At 42.9% G+C, this 23068-nt stretch overlaps 1 protein-coding gene across 3 annotated transcripts in view; it reads right to left on the bottom strand.

Annotated features, from left to right (window-relative positions):
* Nucleotides 1-23068, bottom strand: part of HID1 (HID1 domain containing) — a 221874-nt gene that overhangs the window by 106036 nt on the left and 92770 nt on the right. For all 3 annotated transcript variants that reach the window (XM_085617068.1, XM_085617066.1, XM_085617067.1), the window contains exon 5: nt 10177-10283. In XM_085617068.1, the coding sequence (XP_085473194.1) occupies nt 10177-10283 (107 nt within the window). The remainder of the gene's footprint in view (nt 1-10176; nt 10284-23068) is intronic.

Here is a 23068-nt window from a genome sequence, read left to right as displayed (position 1 = left end):
AATGCCCCACTCCATGGCCTCACAGACTCTACACTGGCACCCTTTAAGGGCATCCTACAAGCAGCAGCATGTCTAATCCATGGCCTGAAGAAATATGACAACATTGTCCCCATCCTCATGGAGCTACACTGGCATACATACATGCCTGAGTGTAAGTTTCTGCATTATGTTTCCCTAATTTAAATTAACAAATTAAAGCCCAACAAAGTTTCCATGTCGTCTGTGCAGCAACACGTAGACTTTACTCATGAATAACAGTGTGTGCTGGAAACCATTATAGAGACAATTTCTTTTTGCAGGGGACAGAAGGATCCCAATACAGAAGTCAACTACTGGTGTAATTGAGATTGCTGAAGCGTGGAGACATGTGATGATGTTTTACATGTCACATTTTAATTATTTTCTGTCTGTGGAAGAAGAAAATTGGTTCCCATGGGAATTCCTGCAACTGAACATTTTGCAAAGCATGTTGCTTCAGGATTCTGCATTATGGAAACAGAAGGGATCCTTGAAATACGCCTTTTCCTTACCTGAATTGTGGTGGCAGCTGAGACATTCATAGACTGAGGTGCTTTTATGTAAATCTAGAACACATCTATAGGCTACCCTTCAGATTAGCAAATTTACTCACAGGTATTGTTACTTCTAAAATGAACATAGGAGGCTGGATAATATCATATTAACACCACGAATGATTTTGCTACAAAAAGGAAGAGGTATATTTATGCAATGGTCTGGTATATCAATGAGTGGAGTGCTGTGATGGCAAACTATGGCTATTACACCTGAACAATGAGTTAGTCATGTGAAGGTGGTCTTGCGATGTGTTCAAGAAGCTTTCACACAGCTGTTTAGAGGCTAGATATGGGACTGAGTGGAAGTGTCTTTTTGTCAAATGCGAAGATATTTGGCGGAGGTGTTCAGCTTTGCGAAAGCCTGGAAAGAATGTCTTTAAGAAAGAAGTGGAAATTTGAGGAGTATCATGACTGACCGTAGTTTTAGACACTTCAGCTATTATAGATTATATGGGGTTCTATGAGCTTTTAGACTCCTGATGTATACTTCATCACTGCGCAAAGCAATACACTTACTATGGTACATAACACTTTTTACAGGAAGCATTACTTTCTTGTTTCTAAAGATGTGGTTGGTTCCATCTCCTGATAATTCATCTTCTACTATCTCTTTGGAATTGTTATTGGAGGAAATTCGCGCTTTGCGCCCGTTTGTGGAAGAAACAAACAGGAAGATGCAATTTCTGGAGGAAAAATGGTCTTCTATGGAGAACAGAGTCTCTGTAATGGAACTACAACTCTCGTTGGTTCAAGACGACTCTCAAAGACTCTCCTCTCTAAAACAGGAAGTTCGTAAACTTCAACAGCACAATGAAGATTTGGAAAATTGCAACAGGAGGAATAACCTATGCATCTATGGATAGCCGGAAGCTTTGGAAGGAGAAAATCCTGTCACTTTTTTCTCTTCCTTTCTACCTAAACTACTTGATATGCCTCCTTCATCACTGAACATTCAAAGGGCTCATAGACTTGGTCCACGTCCTTCACTCTCCTCATCCTCGGTCAGCCCCCGGGGTGTTATTATTCTCTTCTTGAAATTCACTGACTTGCTCTCTGTTCTTTCTGCAGCTAGAGCCAAACGACAAATTTCTTGGCTAGGACAGAGAGTCTTTCTCTCTCAAGAGGGCTCCAATGTAACAGCAGCCAGGCGATAAGAGTTTCTTACTCTTCTTTTGATGGGTGCTCGCTATGGCCTTTTTCACCCTTGTATCTTTAAAAAGTGACTTATCAAAACCGAACCCTGTCCTTTGAAGATCCTGCAGAACTCAAGAAGTTTATCCACTCCCATTCTTCGTCCAACATGGATACCACTAATCCTCCTACGGGATGACATGCTCTACTCATGTTATCAAGACTCTCATTGTCATCATAATGTTAATAATTGAGTTGCTTATGGCTATGCTTACATTTGTTCCTTGTTTGGTCTACTCTGTTTGTTCTACGGGTTGACATGTTTATATTCATTTTTCTATTATTTTCATGGTTTGTCATACTATTATTATAGCATTTAATTATGTCTGTATTTATCCCTCTTTTTGTCTTCCTTGTTTATCGTCAAGTCTTTATTATAGTAAATTCCTTGATTCAGCTTTTCATTATCGCTACAGTTTCCCTTCTCCTTTTCTCTTGTTTATATTAGCTGTGCTCCTTTTCTTATTTATCCTTATAACTTACTATTTCCTTTATTTTCTCTTCCACTGTTATTCCAATTGCCATTCCTATAGTTCACATTTATTAGTTATTGTTTGCGTTTCTTAGTTTTGTTTGACATGTTTTCTTCCATTAATTCTTTATTAACTTTATGCCTTTTAATTCTCTTTTATCTCCATACAGGTTCCGTCTGTCATGTTTATAGTTGTTTCGTCCGTTTGCATTCTCTTCTGTGTTCTAGTGTGGTTTGGACTCCCTGGTTTGGGCGTCTCATCTTCCGTTTGTCGCCACTGTCCCAGTCTTCTCTTGTTATCGTTCGCCCAGGTATGTTTTTCTCAGTCGTCCTTTATGTGTTTCTCCTTTGCCTACTATTTTTCTTTTTTCTTCCCTAACTTTCTTTCCTTTTCCTATATTTGCTTCTCCTTTTATTGTTCCATTAATGCATATTTAGTTCTGTATAAAGCTTTAATGTTTTTGCATTCAGAGTTATTTCCTGGAATGTAAAAGGTTTTAGTAGCCCAATTAAGAGACAGAGAATCCTCTCCCACCTCGCCTCTTATAACCCCGATCTAGCACTTCTGCAAGAGACCACCTCACTGAATCTGAGGCGTTGAAATTAAAAAGAGGCTGGGTAGGTACAGTTTTATTCTCTCCTTCTACCAATAAAAAAAATGGTGTCATAATTTTATGTCATAAAAAGTTAAAATGCAAAGTTTTATCCCAAGAAACTGATACAGAAGGTAGATGGCTACTAGTTAAGTTGTTAATTAATAATGTTTCCTTAACTGTTTTTAATGTTTATGGTCCTACCCATCCGGATTGCTCCTTCTGGCCTCAAATTACGCAAAAATGTGTTCATTTCCAAGATGATCTTTTTATACTAGGAGGCGATTGTAACCAAGTTGTAGACCCATTTCTCGATCGCCAATCTCAAGTTCGTTTTGTTCCCAACAAGACCCATAAACATTTTCACAGCACTATTTCCCAAGCACATCTCATTGATTCCTGGAGACTCTCCCACCCCAACTCTTTGGACTTCTCTTTTTTCTCTCCTCCTCACACCTCTCTTTCCCGCTTGGACTATATCTTTCTTTCTCAACCTTTATCCCAAAATCTTCTCTCCTCCTCTATTGAACCTATTGTTATTTCAGACCATGCCCCAATAGTTACAGATCTTGATTTGCTCCCTCCACATCCCAAATCCTCTTGTTGGCGTTTTAACAATTCTCTCCTTTCAGATCCTCTCTTTTCTTCTTCTTTTCGCTCATTTGCAACTGAATTATTTGATCTTAATTGTGCCCCCAACTCCTCTCCTCATATCATTTGGGACTCTTTTAAAGCTACAGCAAGGGGCTTTATCATTGACTTCGTCAAAAAAAAAGAAACGCTTTATTCACCAACGTAAAGCCACTTTAGCACATATCAAGCTTTTGGAACACAAATTTTACACTTCTTCAAAAGATTCGGTCTTATCAGAACTGATCCGAGCTAAACATGCTTTTAATAAAACCACTTCTGATAATGCATCCTCCATGCTTCTGCATAGTAGTGCTCGTAACTATGTTGGCCGCAATAAGGCAGGGAAACTTCTGGCTAATTATCTCAAAACGCGCAAGGACTGCACCCTCATAAATGCTATATATTCCTCCAATGACACCCTTTTGCACAAAGACCAAGAAATACTTAATGAATTTAAGCTCTTCTATCAAAATCTTTACACCCCAGAATCTCCTCCATCTTCCTCTACCATTCAAGAGTACCTTGATAAAATTCCTCCTCCCCTTCATCCCATCTTAATCTTCTTGATCTTGAATCAGACTTATCCCTTACAGAGCTGTCCAACGCCTTAAATTCTCTCACCAAAGGGAAGACTCCTGGCCCAGATGGTTTTTCTGTTGAATTTTATTTGCACTTTTCAGATTTATTACTACCAAAACTTTTATCACTCCTTCAGTCATTTGCTTTAGCTGGTAAAACAGAAGGTACCTTTCAAGAGGCTACAATTTGTTTAATTCATAAAGAAGGACGAGACCCTAAATATTGCAAGAACTATCGCCCGATATCTTTGGTTAATGTTGACTATAAATTATTTGCTAAAATCCTTGCTCTACGTTTAGATCCTCTCATGCCTCACCTTATTGGGAAAGAACAGTGTGGGTTTGTCAAAGGAAGACGTACCTCTGATAACTCACGGCTTTTTCTTAATGTTTTAAACAAAATCCCGTCCATCTCCACTTCCCTAGCAGCCATATCAGTTGATGCAGAAAAGGCTTTTGATAGAGTAGACTGGTCTTTCTTATTTGCCTCGTTACAATGGCATGGTTTCGGCCCCAACGTGATTTCACTTATCTCTCTATTATATTATGCTCCCAAAGCCTCCGTATTAGTTAATGGTTGTATATCATCCTATTTCCCTCTTCAACGTGGAGTCCGTCAAGGATGCCCTTTATCCCCTCTTCTTTTTGTCCTAGCTCTTGAACCCTTTCAGTCTTCTATCCGTAACAATAACTCTATTTCTGGTTTTCCTTTTGGGGACCACCAACTAAAACTTTCCGCATATGCGGACGGTATCCTTTTATTTATTTCTGAACCTGACACCTCTATCTCTCCTTTGCTTCATGAGTTTGACTCCTTCTCCCAGGTCTCTGGTTACAAGATCAATTCAGACAAAACAGAAATTCTTCCCCTCACTAAATTTTGTCTTCCCCATTCTTTTTCGTCCACTGGATTTGCCTGGAATGATTTAAAAATTAAATATCTAGGCGTATGGTTTTCCAACTCAATTGCCTCTTCGGTTAAATTAATTATGACCATTGCTTTATCTCCTATTGATAAATTACTCTCCTCCTGGAATCCTCTTTTCCTCTCTTGGTGGGGTCAATTAGATTCAATTAAAATGATGATTGCCCCTATTTTAATTTATACGCTTTCTATGCTTCCCGTTCACATTCCTGCCATATACATGAAGCGTATTGATTCCTGCCTTTCTAAATTCCTTTGGAAGAATAAGAAAGCTAGAATTGCCCTCTTTTCTTCATAAGACAAAGTCTAATGGTGGAGTGAACTTCCCTGACTTTCGTCTTTATCATAAATCTTTCTCTTCGTCAAGCCTTGAAATGGCTCTTATCCGAAAATTCTCCCTTTACTCCCCTTTGGTTATCCATTGAGCAAACTTTATTATTAACATTCTCCCTCAAGTAATGGCCTTTTCAGTCAAAACTCCTCACATATCCTTTCCCCTATTTAGACACACTTGTCCCCTTCTGAAACCTTTAGTTTTGCCTAACCCTCTCTCTCGCGATCCCTTCCTGGATTCTCCCATTCGGCACAATTCTCTGATTCTTCTTAACAACAGACCCATCTTCTGGAATTCTTGGAGATCAAAAGGCATTATTTGGATTAAACACCTTTTTAATGGTCTCTCGCCATGTTCTTTTCCCCAATTTCAAGCCTTATTCCATTGTCCGCGTTCCTTTCTACAGAAATTTACCACTCTAATGGCTATTATCCTTGATGTATACTATTCTCTTCCCCGCCCTTCTCTTACTGAATCCCAAAACTCTCTTCTTAAACTTCTCCTTTCCTTGCCCAAGGCTTCCCTTATATATAAATATTTCTAAGCCCCCAATCCATATCAAGCTAAATCTAAATTAGAACTCTCCTGGGAATCTGATCTGGGATAAGAATGGACTATCTTCTTATGGGACAAACTTTGGTCTAGATCCTTAAAAATCTCTTGCTCTGCCTCCCTCACTCAAACTATGTTTTTTCTCTATCATAGACTTTACTTTAACCCTGTTTCCATCGCTCGTTTTTCTTCTAATTCTGAATAACTGTTGGACTTGTGGTTCTTCTGACGCTAACTTTATGCATCTTCTTTTCATCTGTCCTTCGGTCTCAAATTTTTGGGGGTCCTATATTTCTCATAATTTTAGACTTTCTATCTCCTATTCTACACCCTTACTGTTTGCTGGAAGTCTCTCCGACTCTTTGCCTATACCCTCATGTGATCATGGTCTCTTTGATCTCATGCTTGCTCTAGCCTTTCAACACATTACCCTCAATTGGAAAAATCTTTCTAAACTTTCTATACAACACTGGTGGAATAGCCTCTGCCACTTTCATAGACTTGATGTTGCCTTCGCCTCCTCCTGTAAACCAACACTTAGAGAGCTTTTTTGGTTACCCCTTACTTCTTATTTAGATCAGATTGTTTTACAACGTAATTCCTCCCTCAATTCTGAAAATTTTAAACCCTCTTGAATACTCTCTCTCTGCTCTCTTTCTTTATCATTCTCGATGATCTGATATATAGCATTAATTGATCAATGCTTGTTTACATTCCGTTGTATTATGCAATGTAATTTGCAATCTTTTGTTATGTTAATATATTAGTATTTTCCTTCCCCATTCCCATTCCATATAAAACCTTAAAAACAGCTTTTATTCTTCTTTATTATACTAGCCACCTTTTTTGTTGTAATTCTGCCTCAACATTTGATTTTATTGCTGGTATTTTTGTCTATTTCTTTGTTTGTACAATAAAGCTTTTCAAACTGAAAAAAGAATTCAAAGAAGTTCAATAAAAATGTGCAGTAACATCTAATGTACGCACTAGCAGATTTAACCTACAAGATGGAGAACCTAGAGATCATTACATCTGTGATGGGGACAAGACAGGGTTATGTTTAGAAAATGCAGCATATTTGCCTTCTGACAAGAAAAAGCGGGTTTCTAGGTTTCAAAAAATTGACACAATAGGATGGTAGGAAATCCAACCATCTACGAGCACGCGTCACAAAATGATCAATAATTAGAACTGCAATAGCAGAAACAGTTTAATTGCATCTTTTCTACTCTGAGACCACTTCGAACCCATGCTTAGAGGAAAGTTTGCTCTTTCCCTTTGAGCTGCCTGTACATCTATTATGAGCCTCACTTGTATGTCTGCAAAAGCATGCAACATGCAAGACTACTATCCACGGAGAAGCTTATAAAAGAAATGTTTTTTTTTTTTTTTTTTTTTTTTTTTTTTTTTTTAAAAACCTTTATTTGTGCATAGTAAAAGAACAAATACGGGCCTACAACCATCAGGCCGGCCACAATACGGTTGAGCACAGAGACAAACAATACATCCCCTGTGCGTCAAGGTCAAGATTAGCAACGATTCAGGATTCATACACTGGAGGGAGCCTTGACACCGGGGGAAGGAGAAGTGAAGGTTAATTTTAAGGTTTTCAAAAAAAAAAAAAAATTTTTTTCCGGGAAAAAAGTCAGTAAAGGATAGAAACAAGGAGATTCGAGTCCGCAAGTCGGCTTCATACACTGGAGAGCAGCAGCATCATTAAAACAGCCATAGAAAATCTCATACAGTAAGGCGATGCAATTAGAGAACAGGATCATCACAGTAGTAAATACGCACCCCCTAAAAGCCGCCCCCACTCAATCCACCCCACACCCGGACCCCGAATTGAAACAAGTATAGCGCAGAGACATGAAAGAAAGAGGCCCATAGAACTAAAAAAGAAACAGTAAATTACCCCCCCCACCCTACACCAATGCGGAGGCTATGGCCTACCCCCCCCCCCAGCATAGTGCCTGTCGCCCAATGAACCCGAAATATAGCCGAGAGAGAAAGTAGGAATAGAGTAAAGAAACTAAGAGAAGAAAGAAGAAAGGAGGCGGGGAGGAGCCCACGTATCCTCAGGAGCGCCCGACACCACCGGCCAACCAAGCCTCCACACACTGAAACCCCACTACACCCAAAGGCGGTCGTGGGAAGATAGCATGTAACACCACGGAAATGAAGGCAGACAGATCGCGACGAGTGCGCACAACATAAGTAGACAATTCCAGTCCCAGTCCAGCCCGGCCGTGAAGCCATGATGATAGAAAGTAATCTAGCCCTGGCCCGATCGCGGGCGTACGATTAGACCCGCCCCCTCGTGAATGCCCCGCATCCCGAACAGACAAAGACAATATGGCCACTTGGGAGAAGATGGAGAAGTAGAGTCACAAAATGGCCGCCGATCATCTATTGAGGTCCCCTTGCACACCATATAAAATCCAGACCTGGCTTGTAAAGTACATGAGTTCCACATAAAAGGAGTCGTAGGCCACCGTGAACAGTTCCTCGAGGTCGCCAGGTGTAGTTCAGCTGGAAACTCCTGCGGGCACGGTGAGGCAGGCAACAACAAAGCAGGCGGCAATGACCGGGGAAACAAAGTATCTGCCATTGAGCAGGAGAGCGATTGATCCCGAGCGCCGGGAAAGCCAAATGCAGACACCAGTGTAGCACCGTTATACCCAGTCGTTGCTTCCCCGCAGGAGGACCACAGCACTGGCAGACTCACGTCTTGTTGATCACAAACGGGGCGCTCACGGCCCGCAGCAGACAGTGTAGAGTCGAACCGCTCACTCAGCGTTTGCAAGCCGACACACAATTGCAGACGAAAGTCCCGCAGGGCAGCCAGAACGGAGCCGTATGTCAGCGGAAGCTGCGTCCCCCCAACGGCAACAATCCGGGACGGCACTGGGGAGCTGGAGTCTGGTAGAGGGAGGGCGAAGCGGGCAGCGGGCGAGACCGGAGCATCACCCCCCCGCAGCGAGCAGGCAATCAGCGCCATGTTTTACCGTTGAACGGTACCGTGGCCAGGGGGGGGATCGTGACAAGGAGGCAATTCCCAACAGGTCTGCGCCGCAACAGGTGAAAGCCAGCAGTCTCTTCCCCTCCCTCAGGCTCTCTTTGCAGCCGACTAGACCATAGAAGAAGGGGGTCTGCAGCCTTCTACAGCGTGGTCCACAGAGCGGGGTAGGAGACCCGCCACACCGGGGCTTACCCTCTGGCTCCAGCCCATCAGATGCAGGGTACAGGAGGTGTCCGGGCGTCTCTCTCCCGGCTCTTCTGGCGACCGTGCGTGGCGTGAGGCGGGATCGGGACCTCGGGCTCAGATTTGCACCAGCGGGTCCGGTGACTGCAACGATTCCAGGGGGTCGGCCGAGGCCACAGTAGAGCAAGGGTCCAGGGCGGGGAACAAAGGCACCAAAAACTCCGGCATCCGGGCGGGCTAAGACTTCGGGAAAGCGGCGGCGCAGTCAGCGCGTCGTCGCACGCGTTGCACCTCGAAAATCGGCAAGGATAGGAATCAGGATGATAGTCCGAGGCCAAGGGCCGACGGAGCCGGGCGCTCAAGCGACTGCTCCGGTCGCCATCTTGGCTCCTCCCCGGGTTTATAAAAGAAATGTTAACATTTCTCCAACTCTTAATGTTTCTATAAAAGTAACATTTTAAAGTGATATATTCGGATATCAATTAAAAGTTTCAACACTAATTTTAGAATGATTAAAGATGATTCTTCTTAGGACTGTATAAATGATAGAATGACACCGTTGTATATTTGCATATCGTATTCAACAGTAACAAAATTAACCAATATTTTCAATCTAAACATTTGAAATGCAGCACAGAAGAAACTATATCAAATGCGGACACATTTATTTGCATGTTCAAAAAGGAACCTTCTTGTAATAAAATGATTGATACACACAAACGTACACATCTGAACTTGTCACATGCATTCACCTGGCAATGACTACATTCACAGACACATGACCCCCTTGGACATATAAATCTTAAACAATCACCTTTGCAACTTATATCTACCAGACCCCCATCACACGTACAACCTGATCCCCTCTTTCTCCTCTTACACTCACTCATGCCTCACCCCAAGTCTCACACTCGAACCCTTGACCTCGTGTCACATACGCATACAAGATCCTTCTGTCACACACAAATACCTATGACCACACCGCATAAGTACGGGAATTACACGCTCTTAGAAATACAGAGGGAAACATTGCTATCCTCTAAAACACAAACACCTAACTATCCCTCAAAGCAGATACTGAAGCATCGAACATGCAGTACAAGTATGGACCTCGTTCTTACCTATTGAGGTCATGGGCATAGTTGGGCTGAGGGGAATGTGCAAATCCAACGCCGGCCTGCCAGATGTATTCGCAGCTATCAATGGAGTGAATATCCTCTGCAGTGTCCTGTGTGCAGGGCGAGATGTTTAGACATAGCATAAAAAGCAGGAAAGCTTTCATGACACTCACAAGGCCTTTTACAATAAATAGCTAATGGTGTTCAAGTTACTCATAAACATTGTGTGTCAGGTTGTCAGATTGCTTGCTTCAGCCTTAGATCCATCACTGTGGAGCGTGGATCTAAGAGTAGAGCCCAGTACAGCTGTAACTTCCAAAAAGACTTCCATATTAAATCAGCATCCGGTACTATTGGCGAAACTGAAAGACAGTCTAGGGGCTTCATATATGGCAGACAGAAGAGTGTAATCAGTAGCCTACCCAGAATTTTGGGGGGGAAATCTGGAGAATCTTCTGGAGTGTTACAGTTAGATATATTATAAATACAAAAGGAATTTTACTGAGAAAAGGCATGGCAATGCTTGGGGTGAGCCAGTCGGAAAGAACATTGCTGGGTCTAGGTTCCTTAAAACAAAGGGCAGAAGCCCTCACCTTAGTTATGCAAAAAGGAAAAATAACTACTCTGGAACACCGGTTTTCAAGTATGCGTGTCCTCTCTAGAATTACATGCATTCGATTTCTTCCAAGACAACAGGGAGAATTCGGGGCACACATTTATGGTCAAGTCTACCAAATAGCACAAGGTGCCAGGTTGCGAAAGATATATTGTGGGCTTACTATGACCATAGTGTTTTGCAGCCCGCCCATTGTTTACCATTGGTTGGCTTTACTGTCACTCTCATTTGCCTGCTTCTTATTCAGTCGCTTGCACTGTCCATCTTCAGTCTTTTCTTCCCAAGCACACCAGCTCTTTACCATCTCTTTGACTGGCTGGCTTCTATGGTTCTTCTGCTCGCCTTTATTGACCTACCTTTTTCTTTTGTCTAAAGCACTCCACATGAGTGCATGTGTTTTCCAGTTGTCTCCCTCATGTGCTTCACTCCTCTCTCTACACTGCTCTCTCTCATCCATGTTCTCCTCTCCCGGCCCACTCTGTGGTTCACTTTCCCTCATGTGCTCATCCCCATGTTGATTTGTCACCCATGTGCTACTCCCCATGCCCCCATCCATGTTGCTCACTCTCGCCAGTTTGCTTTCCTCCTCACTACATATTGCTCTCTGTCCCCCATTTCCTTTTCTTCTGCCCACATCCTCTTTGCTGCTCTCCACCACCCACTCCCTCAGTGTCCTTTCCAGCCTCCTGTGTTGCTTCTGCCCCCCCATGTTGTTGCCCCACCTGCCTGCTCTTTAAAAAATAACAAAGATTTTGTGCATTCTTTTTCTCCGCCATTCATTGATTAACTGTGCATCCTCTTTTCAATGGTACAGCTTAGTATTGCTTCAAAGAAGGATCACTAGAAAGCAGTACATCAATTTATATTTTAGTTTAGATTTATTTTTCTCTTTTGATGCATTACACCTCCTTAGCACTGGAGGCTGAGTCGGTCACATCTAGGTTTCCATTGAGAACATGTATAACCTAGTTGCTTCCCCCCCCACCCAGACATTTGTACTCTTCCTATTTCCAGCCCATTCCAGCTCCCCGAGTGAGCCAAAAACGATGCTTTCCTTTCCCATATAGTTAAGTTCTTGGGTTGCACATCACTTCTTCCTTCACCTCTGCGATCAGTTATCGTGCCTATCCTATTATTTCCATTCTCCAGTATGTCAAACTCTCATTTTGCATAGGCTTCTTCTAATATGTTCAGTACTTGGAGACGTTGGGCATCTCATTTCTCGGGTGTGTCTTGTCATACAAGAGATCATTGACTGCCACTGTTTCCAGAGCATCTTTTCTTTCATCCCGTCCTGTGCAAGAGTTTCCCGTAGCCAGTACCCATCATACCTTTTAAGGCCACATATCTCCTGAGGCTATAAACTGTGTGACCCAGTCTGCTAGTAGTTTGGTTTGTTGCCTAAAGAACTGATATGATCTTTTCCATCCTATTATATAGTGGATAAAATGACTGGAGACATTCATAACAGCATCACCTCCGCACACTTTTCTATTGCTGTTCCTATGGGTTCCTCTATAGCTCTCCAGACTTTCTCCCAGAAATGCTTAATCTTCGGGCAGGATCATAAAAGTAATAAAGTGCCCAGGTTACCACACTCCCTCCAACAACTGCCTGGCCTGTCGTTTATGATTTATTCATTGCATCATCTATACAATATTCTGAAAACTGTTGCAAGGCCAGTTATGTGTGTGCAAAGTTGTTAGCCCTCATCATGGTATCTGCCTACTGGTCTACATCCATCTTTTTATATTTTTATTTTTTATTGCAGAGTTTTATATAGCGCAAACTTGACCCGAAACGGGTATCAGAGCGCTTTACATAGCACCAGTTACGTTACATTAGGACACACATTCATTTTTGTTAGGCACGGGGAGATTAAGTGATTTGCCCAGAATCACAGGATGTTCAGCGTTATTGCAGAGACTCGAACCCAGCTTCCCAGATTCGAGGTCGACCGCCCTAGCCGTTAGGCCAACTCCTCTCCCTTCTCATCTGACTACCCAATTCCTTTTCCCAGGATTCCAGAAATAGCAATTTCCTTCCCGCTTCCAGCCTTGTAAGGAGTCTGTAGATAGTGGCAATACTATATTTTGAGTGTTTCCCCAGTAGAAGACATCTCTAAAAGGGGGTCAGCCACATTGTTGACACAGTCTTAAACCGTGGATTTGTTACCCAGTGCCTTGCTTCTTGAAATGTAAAACAGTCTCTCTCATCAAGCTTAAAGTCTTCTTTAGCTTTAGGAATGCTTTAACTATGCCTTTGTGGCACAAGCCCCAGTTCAAGGAACATCCTTCGTTTCTCCATGCCCTAAGGTTTGCATTTTCCATATCAGAGGAGAATTTCGGATTAGCCCTGAGTGCTGTAAGGGGAAATGGAAATTAGCTTGGCCTCTTTCTTTCTGACTCCGGCTTGGTCCCTAGCCTACATCACTGCTTATTGAATGGGGAAATGTAGAGCTTAGTATCCTGATATTTTCTTGACACATAGTGCATCTCTGATAGTGGTGTATGAGGTATGGTGTGGTTTATCAAGCACCAGGCTTTGCTGGTTTCCTTTCATGCCCTTTCCGATGAAATCCTTACTTGTGCCGCTTAGCGATATCATCAAATGTCCATGACTCCCAGCCCTCCATCTCTGGGCCTGATACAGCATTGTCTGCCTCCTATTTTTGCTTTCTTCCTCTGCCATATTTATTTCTGGCACTGAGGCTGGTATTTCTGTGTCGTCTTTTCTATTGCCCAAGGCAATGTTTTGAAAGAAATAGAGCATCTGATTTAGAGTTTGGCGGATGAGTGTTTAGTCACAAACGTGGCGGATATCACTTCTGCCTCATTATAATTTCATCAGGATATAATACTTCTGCTTCTGGATAGAATGCATTTTTAATAAAGCAGACAGGATATCCGTCAAGTTTGTGACTGAGGATCCATTTGCCAAACTCTTATTGAGGCCCATAGTATTTTGGAGAGAATCGACATTTTGATTGCTTTGATGCTTCTCATCCAGGACAGCTTAAAAAGCTTTCAATTACCTGCATCTTTTATAATCACCTTTTAAAACTCTGCCATATTTCTGTGTCTAGAGTCCATGATAGTGTTCGCCATTAATACCCAGATGGTTAATTGTCATGTTGGGTCATTTGAAAGGAGTCATGTTTATCAATAACTGCGTCTCTGCTGTGTTTATAGGAAGGTTTAGCCCCTCAGATTTTCATATATTGTCTTTGAAGGCTCATGTTCTCATATTCTTCCAGCTCCTCTATCAGGACTGGCATTATTTCTGGCTCTAATTTAACCCCTTAATTGCTGGGACTTTTTCCTCTAGTGCCGAGACCTTTTTTGGCTATTTGGGGTAGTTGGCGCTTAGGACTCCATAACTTTTTTCACACATACATGTCACATTCGCACTTTTTTTCCAAAATTCTGTGGATTCTAAAGGTACCGAGGGTTTGTGGGTTCCCCAGAAGAGGACCAAGAAAATAGGCAAACATTTAGTAAATGTTGAGTTTTTGGGGAAAACTAGGAAAAAGGTGCTCGGGATAAAAGTGTCTGTTTTTTCGTAAAATTTGCACCAACGAACGGTATACTGTGCTAAAGTCACCATCTTCCCAGCTTTCAGGAACATGCACAGCTGAATAAAAAAAAACTTTGTTTTGTTACCACTGTTTTGGCATTTTAAAGAAAAACAGCCCATTAATCCTATTTTGTGTTCTCTCAACCTACTTCCAGTTTGTGATGGAAACCAGTGTGAAACCCAAGGGTGACCCAGGAAAGCTATAGATTTCTGAAAAGTACACAATTCTGAATTCAGCAAGGGGTCATATGTGTAGATCCCTCAATGTTTTCCCAAAGTACTAACTGTTGAAATAAGGAAATATTGAAAATTTGTAGGAAAAACTGGCATTTGTGACAACGTTTTCACCTGTAACCTTTAGTCATGTTCGCCGATTTACAAAAGCAATATCCCATTTACCACTCAAAACTGACCATTTTTTTGAAAAGCGAGTAGCTGTGAATTTTGGGCCCTAGCTCAGCTGGCAACCAGAGAAACATAGCAAACTTGCAAATCTTTTAAAACTAGACACCTAGCGGAACCCAGGGTGGGTAACGTGCATGACTCACGCTAGGTTTTTTTCACCCAGAATCCCTTGCAACCCTCACCTTTGAATAGAAAAAAACATTTTCCTAAAATTTCTGTGATGGTATGTTCTGGAATCTGCGGGGAGCCACAAACTTCCTTCCACCCACCAAGTCTCCAAATACAAATAGTATCTCACTTGTAGTCCTAGTGCATGCAACAGGAAACAGACCAAAATGCAACATGGATCCATAACATTTTTCACTCAAAACTAACTCTTTTTTGCAAAGAGGGTAGCTGTGAATTGTGGTCCCTAGCTCAGCTGGTACCTAGGGAAACCTAGCAAAACCGGCACATTTTTGAAAACTAGACATATGGGGAAATCCAGGAAGGGGTGACTTGTGTGGCTCTCATCAGGTTATTTTGCCCAGAATCCCTTGCAAACTTCAAACTTTGACTTAAAAAACACATATTTTGGTCACATTTTAGTGATGGAAAGTTCTGAAATCTGCGGGAAGCCACACACTTTCTTCCACCCTAAGTCTCCAGATAAAGATGGTACCTCATTTCTGTGGGTAGGCATAGTGCCCACGACAGGAAATGGCCCAAAACACAACATGGATACATCACATTTTTCCACTGAAAACTGACCCTTTTCTTTCAATAAAGGTGGCTGTGGATTTTGGGCCCTAGTTCAGGTGGCACATAGGGAAACCCAGCAACCCTGCACATTTTTTAAAACTAGACAACTAGAGGAGTCCAGGGTGGTGTGCCTTGCATGGATCCCATGAGGTTTTCTTACCCATCAAGCCCGTCAAACCTCAAACTTTGCCAGAAATCACACATTTTGCTTACATTTCTGAGATGAAAACTTCCAGAATCTGCAGGAATTCACAAAATTCCTACCCACAAATTACCCTCTCCCCTTCAGGGGTGCAGAAAGACAGTTGCCCCATTTACTTGGGGTGGGGGCATGGATATGCCTATTCTGGGTAGCCCCCACCACTATATTTGTTTTTCTGCAAACTTGGCATTTTGAAACTGCTGTTTTGTTCAACCGGTGACTGTATGCATTTCCCTCCTAGCTTAGGAGCTGCTTCATCTGATCTGTGGTTTTAAATTGTGCTCGGAAAGTGCATGCATCGCTCGTTTTTTGGCTTGTAAAGTGATTAGTTTAAATGTGTTAGAAGCAGTATTTCAGTGACTTCAAAAAATGTCCCTTATCTGAAAAGTAGAATCTGGAAGTTAGGAAGTGTGGATTGTGCCTGTCTGTATCCAGGGAGACTGCGAATAGAGAAGCACCTTCCTGCCAAAGCAGTCTGGGTTTAAGGTCACTTGGCTCATATAGACTTTTTGTATGGGTTGTTGCATCTGTTGCTGTGATTGGTTGCTAGGACTAGTACTTCTATGGGACTGATGGCCTAGGGTTTGAGTTCTGATTGACTGTTTGGGTTAATCTTGCTACTCCTCCCCAGCAGCCAGAGTAACACTTATAGTGTTAATATATTTGATGTGTGTATAGACAAGCACTCTTGTGTGCAAATAGCTCCATGCATGGCATGAAGAATAGTGGAGAAAGGGGGAAACCTTTTCTCATCCTTCTCTGGCTGTAGACCTTGTCAGAAATTCTCCTGCTGATTAGTATTCAAGCAGTGGAAGTTTGATATCTTGCCAGTGTCCACAAGAGGAGACCATTGCCTAGGCCTATTTTTCACGGTGGATCATCTCAAAAAGGTCAAGTTTCTCTATGTGTGCAAATGACAGGAGGATCACTCTTCCTTCTCCCTTTAAAGGTGATGTCAATCAGATACAGGGCTTTCTCCACAGTCTCTCATGCATTTTACCCCTAGATAAATCCTTCCTGGTCTCGGAGTAAAAGTGCTGTTATGTCGGAAGGTAATCTGGCCACTATAACTTTGGTCAGAAGCTTTGCAAATACATTGAGAAGTGAAACAGGCCTATAGAAAGCACAGCCAAGGGGAGATATATTGAGCTTGAGTATTAACGCGAAGAGGGCTTCTGTCATGTTTGTCATCTGGGCCCCTGTGTATGTCACCTCATGCAGGGCTTCTGTAAGGATCCCCAACACTGATGGCGCAAAGGTTTTGTGAAATCCAGCCATGAGACTATCCTGCCCTAGCTCTTTCAAACTTTTCAGGTTTAGAATTGTGAGTAGCACCTCTTCTTTCATTATGGGTGCTCAATTTCTTCTTTCGCGTCCTAAGTAAGAGTTGAGATTATTGTCAAGTCTAGGCAGGCTGCTCTCCTTTCCCAGACTGAAGCTTCACTCTCATACAGTTCAGAATACATTTCTTTGACCTTTTCAGTTTTCTTAGAATCTCCAGCTTAGTGGGATCCTTGTTGCTATCAACTTGCATGGCTTGTTGCCCCCACACAATATTTCATACCTACCTCTGCCAGTATTTGTTGAGTTATATTTTCAGGGATTTGATGAGTCATCTCATTACAATTACTTTCTTTCAGATCTTTTGTGACTGCATCACTTTATGTTTCTTTTCTTTCTCCTCAAGGTTAGTTCTAAGCTTCTTGGTTAGAGCCTCCCTCATCTGCTCGAGCAGGGCTGCCACAGTGATAAATTGGCCTTTGAGGAAGGTTTTGCTTCTCATATTATCGCTTTGCTTACTTCCATGTTATCATTCAACTAGATGCATTTGTTGAACCTTGCCATTCCACTAGGTCTCTGATTCTTGAGTTTTTTTGAGTTTCTATGTGTCCCTCTTCTCAACACCCAACCCCTTTCCCTAGTCTAGGGAGCACGATTGGCCCATGATCTCAGTGTTAGGGGCTCCTGGTCTTCTACTTCTACTTGTGACATTTGCTGGAGAGTATGTTGTATATGCAAGCACAGAATCTGTGCACCACTGAAAAGTGGGAACAGTCTACCTGTACATGGTGTCAGTGTTGACAAAATCTATCAGGCCAATTTCTAGAAGAGATTTAACAATCCCTTTAATCTGAAAAGATTACACATAGGTTACTTGTTTTATCCAAGCATCGGCCCTAATTTCTGTATCTTGGAACCAATGCTTGCACAACGTCTGTAAAGACTTCCACTGTCTGTCCTGCACTTCTCTGTCAGTTTTATGTTTCTTGCTATGGCTATTGTGGTAATCTTTCCTCTTGCTGAATGAGTTGTAGGCTTCGCACTGAACAGAAAAGTGAAAAGGTTTAAAAAAGTTAGAGGAACAAATTAATAAATGGGGGACTCAAAATTAACCTTTGAAATATAAAACTGGGCATGGTTTGTAAGATGCTCCACTGATAGAGAACTTCAGTTTTGCTAACTCGATAAAGATACGCACTCTCCACATTAAGATAGTCTTTTCTGAACAGATACTACATGTCAAAAGAATGCTTCAGCTGATCAGCTGAAAGAGTTATTATATCAGTCTAAACAGGACAACCTTAAGCTCCTAGATTGGATGACTTCCAACAGGAACTAGTTTTCTTTTCAAACCTTCTAGGTAATCAAATATTATGGGAACATTGAAAAAATAATATCTAGAATTATTTCTCAATATGATACCACTGCTGCTAGATTAAATCCTAAGGAGGTATATGACAGGCAACAGTTTCAGTATTCAAGAAAATGGAATGTACCCTCTTCACAACACAGCTAAAGGCCCAATCCTTTCTTGTTACCAAAAGGAGAATCTTTTATTTTTGCTTAAGTATAACCGTATAGTTGGCATGCCTTCTAGCTGCCTTCAAAATGTCTCTTGCGACCTAAGCAAAGTTTAAAGGTCCGCATTACAGGACCTTAAAAGTGGAGTTCTGGACACCCTAACAGTCCAGACACTGCAAAAAGTTCTATGTCGGGTGTGACACACAAATCGAACAGGCTACTCATTATCACAACAAACCTCTCACTTGCAGGTTTTTTATTTGTATTTTTTTTAGTGTACTTTATAGTTATGAACACTTCAATATAACCTGTCCAATGAGGAATGACTTCCTGCATAGATCATGTCCACACTCCTTAAATTCCCTATAAAAGAGTACAAGAGATCTTCCTTTTTTCTGCATAAGAAACATGGCTGTGGTGTTTAATTAATAGAAGTAGAAAATACACACTCACCTATCTGACTAGCCTCATCTCCAACACATTTATTTAAGGATCGGATTATGTCTTGGACTGCAGACTTCTGGTCAAGAGTTCCCCAGCTGGTGCGAACCCGTCCTATAAGCATCACTACATGCTGAATGCACATGATCTTACAAGAGAGGCTGTCAAAAACATGCTTCTTTTTTGGAAGAGCAGACGATAGAGCAAACAATATCACCACTTTTCCTGCGGGCTCCTCATCAGTATGAAAAAACATGAAGACTTGGCTGTTTGGACAAGCTTATGAATAACACAGACAGAAACAGCCTCCATCTACCCCAGCGCCAAGAGACCTTTTTGGTGTACATGTGCTTAACAAATGCTCTTTAACATAAAATAACAAACACATTGGAAATGACTCTACATTTTTAACCAGACACTTTCAGGGAGGTCGAAACACTATAGAGTGAAAGACATGTGGAACACTTTGGTCTCAGACAGTATCGCCTTTGAGAACCTGAAAGATATCTAGGGGGCAGAAGGGGACTGAGGGCTCGTTTACTCGTGCATCTAGTTGCTCTGGAAGAGCTTCCCCGGCAGTTTCAGCTAGAGCTTTACAAGTGGGGCTCACAGCAAACACTATGTTGTGCTTTTCTTTGATGACCGTATCTGGAAGCCAATAGAAATGATAAGGAGGGCGGTATGGCGGTGAGTGTGCATCATTCCAAGGCATAGGCACAGCACAGGAGAGTGGTGCCGAAGAGGCTACCGCGCAGGTGGGTTACCCTAGATGTTGCCAGAGCAGTCAACATCTATGGTGAGACATGGCAGGAGAAAGTGAATGCTGAAGGAAACACAGTTTCATAACGCTGCAGACAGTCCCTGACAGAAGGAGCAGACATTACAGGTCCCTAAAGCTTGGAGAAAGCATTACAGCACCGCTGCCTTTTGTATTTTGTGCATATAATGAGCTGGCACTGTGAACTATACCACTGAAGGAGCATAAGAAGGGCACAAGAGCATCATCAATGTAATGCAACTCTGCTTCAGAAAGATGTTACTCCAGTAAAGGATATGTTAAGGTTTTTCATATTGACATGTAAAGATTCACCCTTAGAATAATAACATTATTCCTTGGCTCTCCTACAGTAATGTTATTCTTATGCTTTGGAAAAGACAGTAACAATGTCTAGAAAACCTTCAGAGTTTAGCTTTTTCCCAAAACCAAAAGTTCACCATGAATTCGAGTCAATCTGTAATTTTTTTAACATGTAATACCTGTGATGACATGTATTCTATCAAATGTTCATGCAACGGTAACATGTAAATGGAATATCAGAATTGTTAAGCATTCAATGGCGTTATGTCTCGTAACTCCTGGTACAACATTTTCCTGAGCACATTTACCTCTGAATCAACTATTTCTGCACGCGCTGCCTTGCAGTAATTCGTTTTAATGCAGTGTCACAAATGAGCCACAATCAGCTTGACTCTTACAGCACAACTCTCAAACTTCCCATAGATACGTCTCTCACTGTGTTCAATCAATCAATCAATCAATCAATCAACTCGCATTTTTAGAGCGTGGCACTGTCACCCCTGGGGGGGGGGGGGCTGGGGTGCGAGATCTCCTTTGCAAAGCCAGGTCTAGAGGAAACGGTAGGAAGAGGGAAGAAACAAGCAGAAAAAGTCAAAACAGAGGGCAGAAAAACGAGCGAGCCGAAAAGGCAAAATAGAGGGCACAAAAACAAGCAGAAAGGCAAAACAGACCTGAAGAGTGCAGAAAAACGAGCAGAACAGATTCTATGATTCATTTCAGATTATTTCCTGTGTGCTGTGACTTTTTTGTTTTTCAAATGATTGTACTGCAATCTACTAGGACCAGGTATACAACACAATGTTTGTGTTGACATAAAATACAGTGTTACAAGAATAATGTTTTAGCAAAAATGTATAATGTTATACTGATATATTTTTTTTTTTTGAAAGATTTTTATTTTCTTTGCAGAAGTACAAACATTTTCCCTCAGCATAGAACAGTACAACACACGATATCACAATCAGCACCTTGAAATCGCCTCTCTGTAACTTTACATCTCCGATATCACCGCCCCATGTGTCCTCCCCGTGGTCTCTCCTATCAGTCTGTGTCTGAGGTTTCATCTTCCTGCTCTAGTGGTGGATAGCATATGCCTCCCCTGAATTTATTCCATGCCCCCCATATTTTACTCCATTTACGAGGGCACCCTCGCCTAATGAACATCGATCGTTCAGCTAGCATGGCAGCGTCCATGTCCCTTCCCCATGCGACCAGCGATGGTGCCTCCCCCGCCCCCCATTTTTGGGCTATGTTTCGTTTAGCTACCATGATCCCCAGCGTAGTCCAACTCTGAGCCTGACGAGTGAGGTCATTGGGTTCCCATACATTCAGCAGACAGCGTCTAGGTTCCAGCACTAATGACACTCCCTCAGACTGTGACATTGTCGTCATCACCCGCTTCCAGTATTCTCTGATTGTGGGGCATTCCCATATTGTGTGAAAAAAGGTACCCTCCTCCCCGCAGCCGGGTAGACAAAACGGATGTGCTGCTCTGCCTATCCTATGTAGTGTGTGTCTGGTGTAGTATGATCGGTGTAGAATCCGGAGCTGCACCAACCTGAGTCTCGAGGGTATGCCCGCCTCCCACGGCGAAGCCAGCGCCTCCCGCCATTTCGAATCGTCAAACTCGCCTACATCGCGGGACCATTTCTCTCGCAGGGGTCTCGTTGGGTCCTGCAGGTTGTTTACTAGTTTGCGGTATGTGAGTGACGTGGCCTTCTTATGCATATTATCTGTCAACAACCTGTCCTACATGGGCGACGCCTCCGGAACTTCAGTGCCGGGTGGTAGTATTGACATTAAGGCATGCCTAATCTGTGTATAGCGGAACCATTCCGAGGGCACTAGTTCCTATTGCTGTTGAAGGCGTTCAAATGGGACTATTACACCCTTATGCCACATGTCGCCCACCGTAGAGATACCGATGTTGTCCCAGTTGTCAAAGCCCTTGCTGTTCCTAAGTCTTCCTAAACGCTTTATATCCCACAGAGGCGTGAGCTCGGTCATATCCCCGCGCCACCCCAGCCTGGCCTGAGACGCATGCCAAATGGCGACGGTCTGCCTCAGAGGACCGATGAGCGCTGGGGCCAGTCTTCCGTCGTACAGGGGTGATAGCACATCGCTCGTGCCCAGTATGTCCCTATCCACCTTAAACGCGGGGTCTGACTGTGGAGCATGGAGCCATTGGTTGATTACCTTCAGCTGTGCCGCCCAGTAATAGAGTTGGATATTTGGAAGCGCTATCCCTCCGTCGTACCAGCTGCGTACCAGTTTGGATTGTGCGATGCGTGCTGGCCGTTACCCCATAGAAGGCCAGCTAAATATGCCGCAATTGTGCGGAAGTACGCGGGTGGTACCTGATACGGCGTATTTTCCAGTATGTATACAAAGCGGGGTAGGGCCAGCATTTTAAATAGCGCTGCTTTCCCCAACAGAGTCAGCGGCAGCGCACCCCAGTGACGTACATCTCGTTTGAGGCGGTCCACTGGAGGTTGCAGATTCCGTTTGAAGAAGTCCACTGAATCCGCAGTGATATATATATCCAGATATTTAAATGACCCCTCCGCTATCCGGAGCGGGCAGTCCACGGGAAGTCGTGGGGGGGGGGGGGGGGGGAGCCGCGCAGCACATACATTACTGATTTGGACAAATTTATGGTGTATCCTGATGCCCTTCCGAAAATCTTATAAATATTGAGCAGGGTCAGTATGGAACGCCTCGGGGAGGACAGGTACAACAAAACATCATCTGCATAAAGGGAGACACGATCCTCCCAGCTATCCGACCATTTGAGTCCCCGTATCATTGGTTCCCAACGTATCCACGCCGCTAGAGGCTCCAGCGCCATGGCAAAGAGCAGCGGCGACAGGGGGCAACCCTGGCGCGTGCCACGCGTCAGGGGGAAATCTTCTGACATATGACCATTAGCAGTAATGTGAGCCATTGGTCTGGTATTGAGGAGCCAGACCCAGGCACAGAATTTTGGCCCAAAACCCAGATGCAGTAGCACTGCAAATAAGAAGGGCCATTCGAC

This window comes from Triturus cristatus, chromosome 7 (assembly GCF_964204655.1).
Source record: "Triturus cristatus chromosome 7, aTriCri1.1, whole genome shotgun sequence".
In the NCBI taxonomy this organism is placed as follows: Eukaryota; Metazoa; Chordata; class Amphibia; order Caudata; family Salamandridae; genus Triturus; species Triturus cristatus.
Note: the sequence above shows the minus strand (reverse complement) of the source record. Positions and strands in the feature narration are given on the sequence as shown.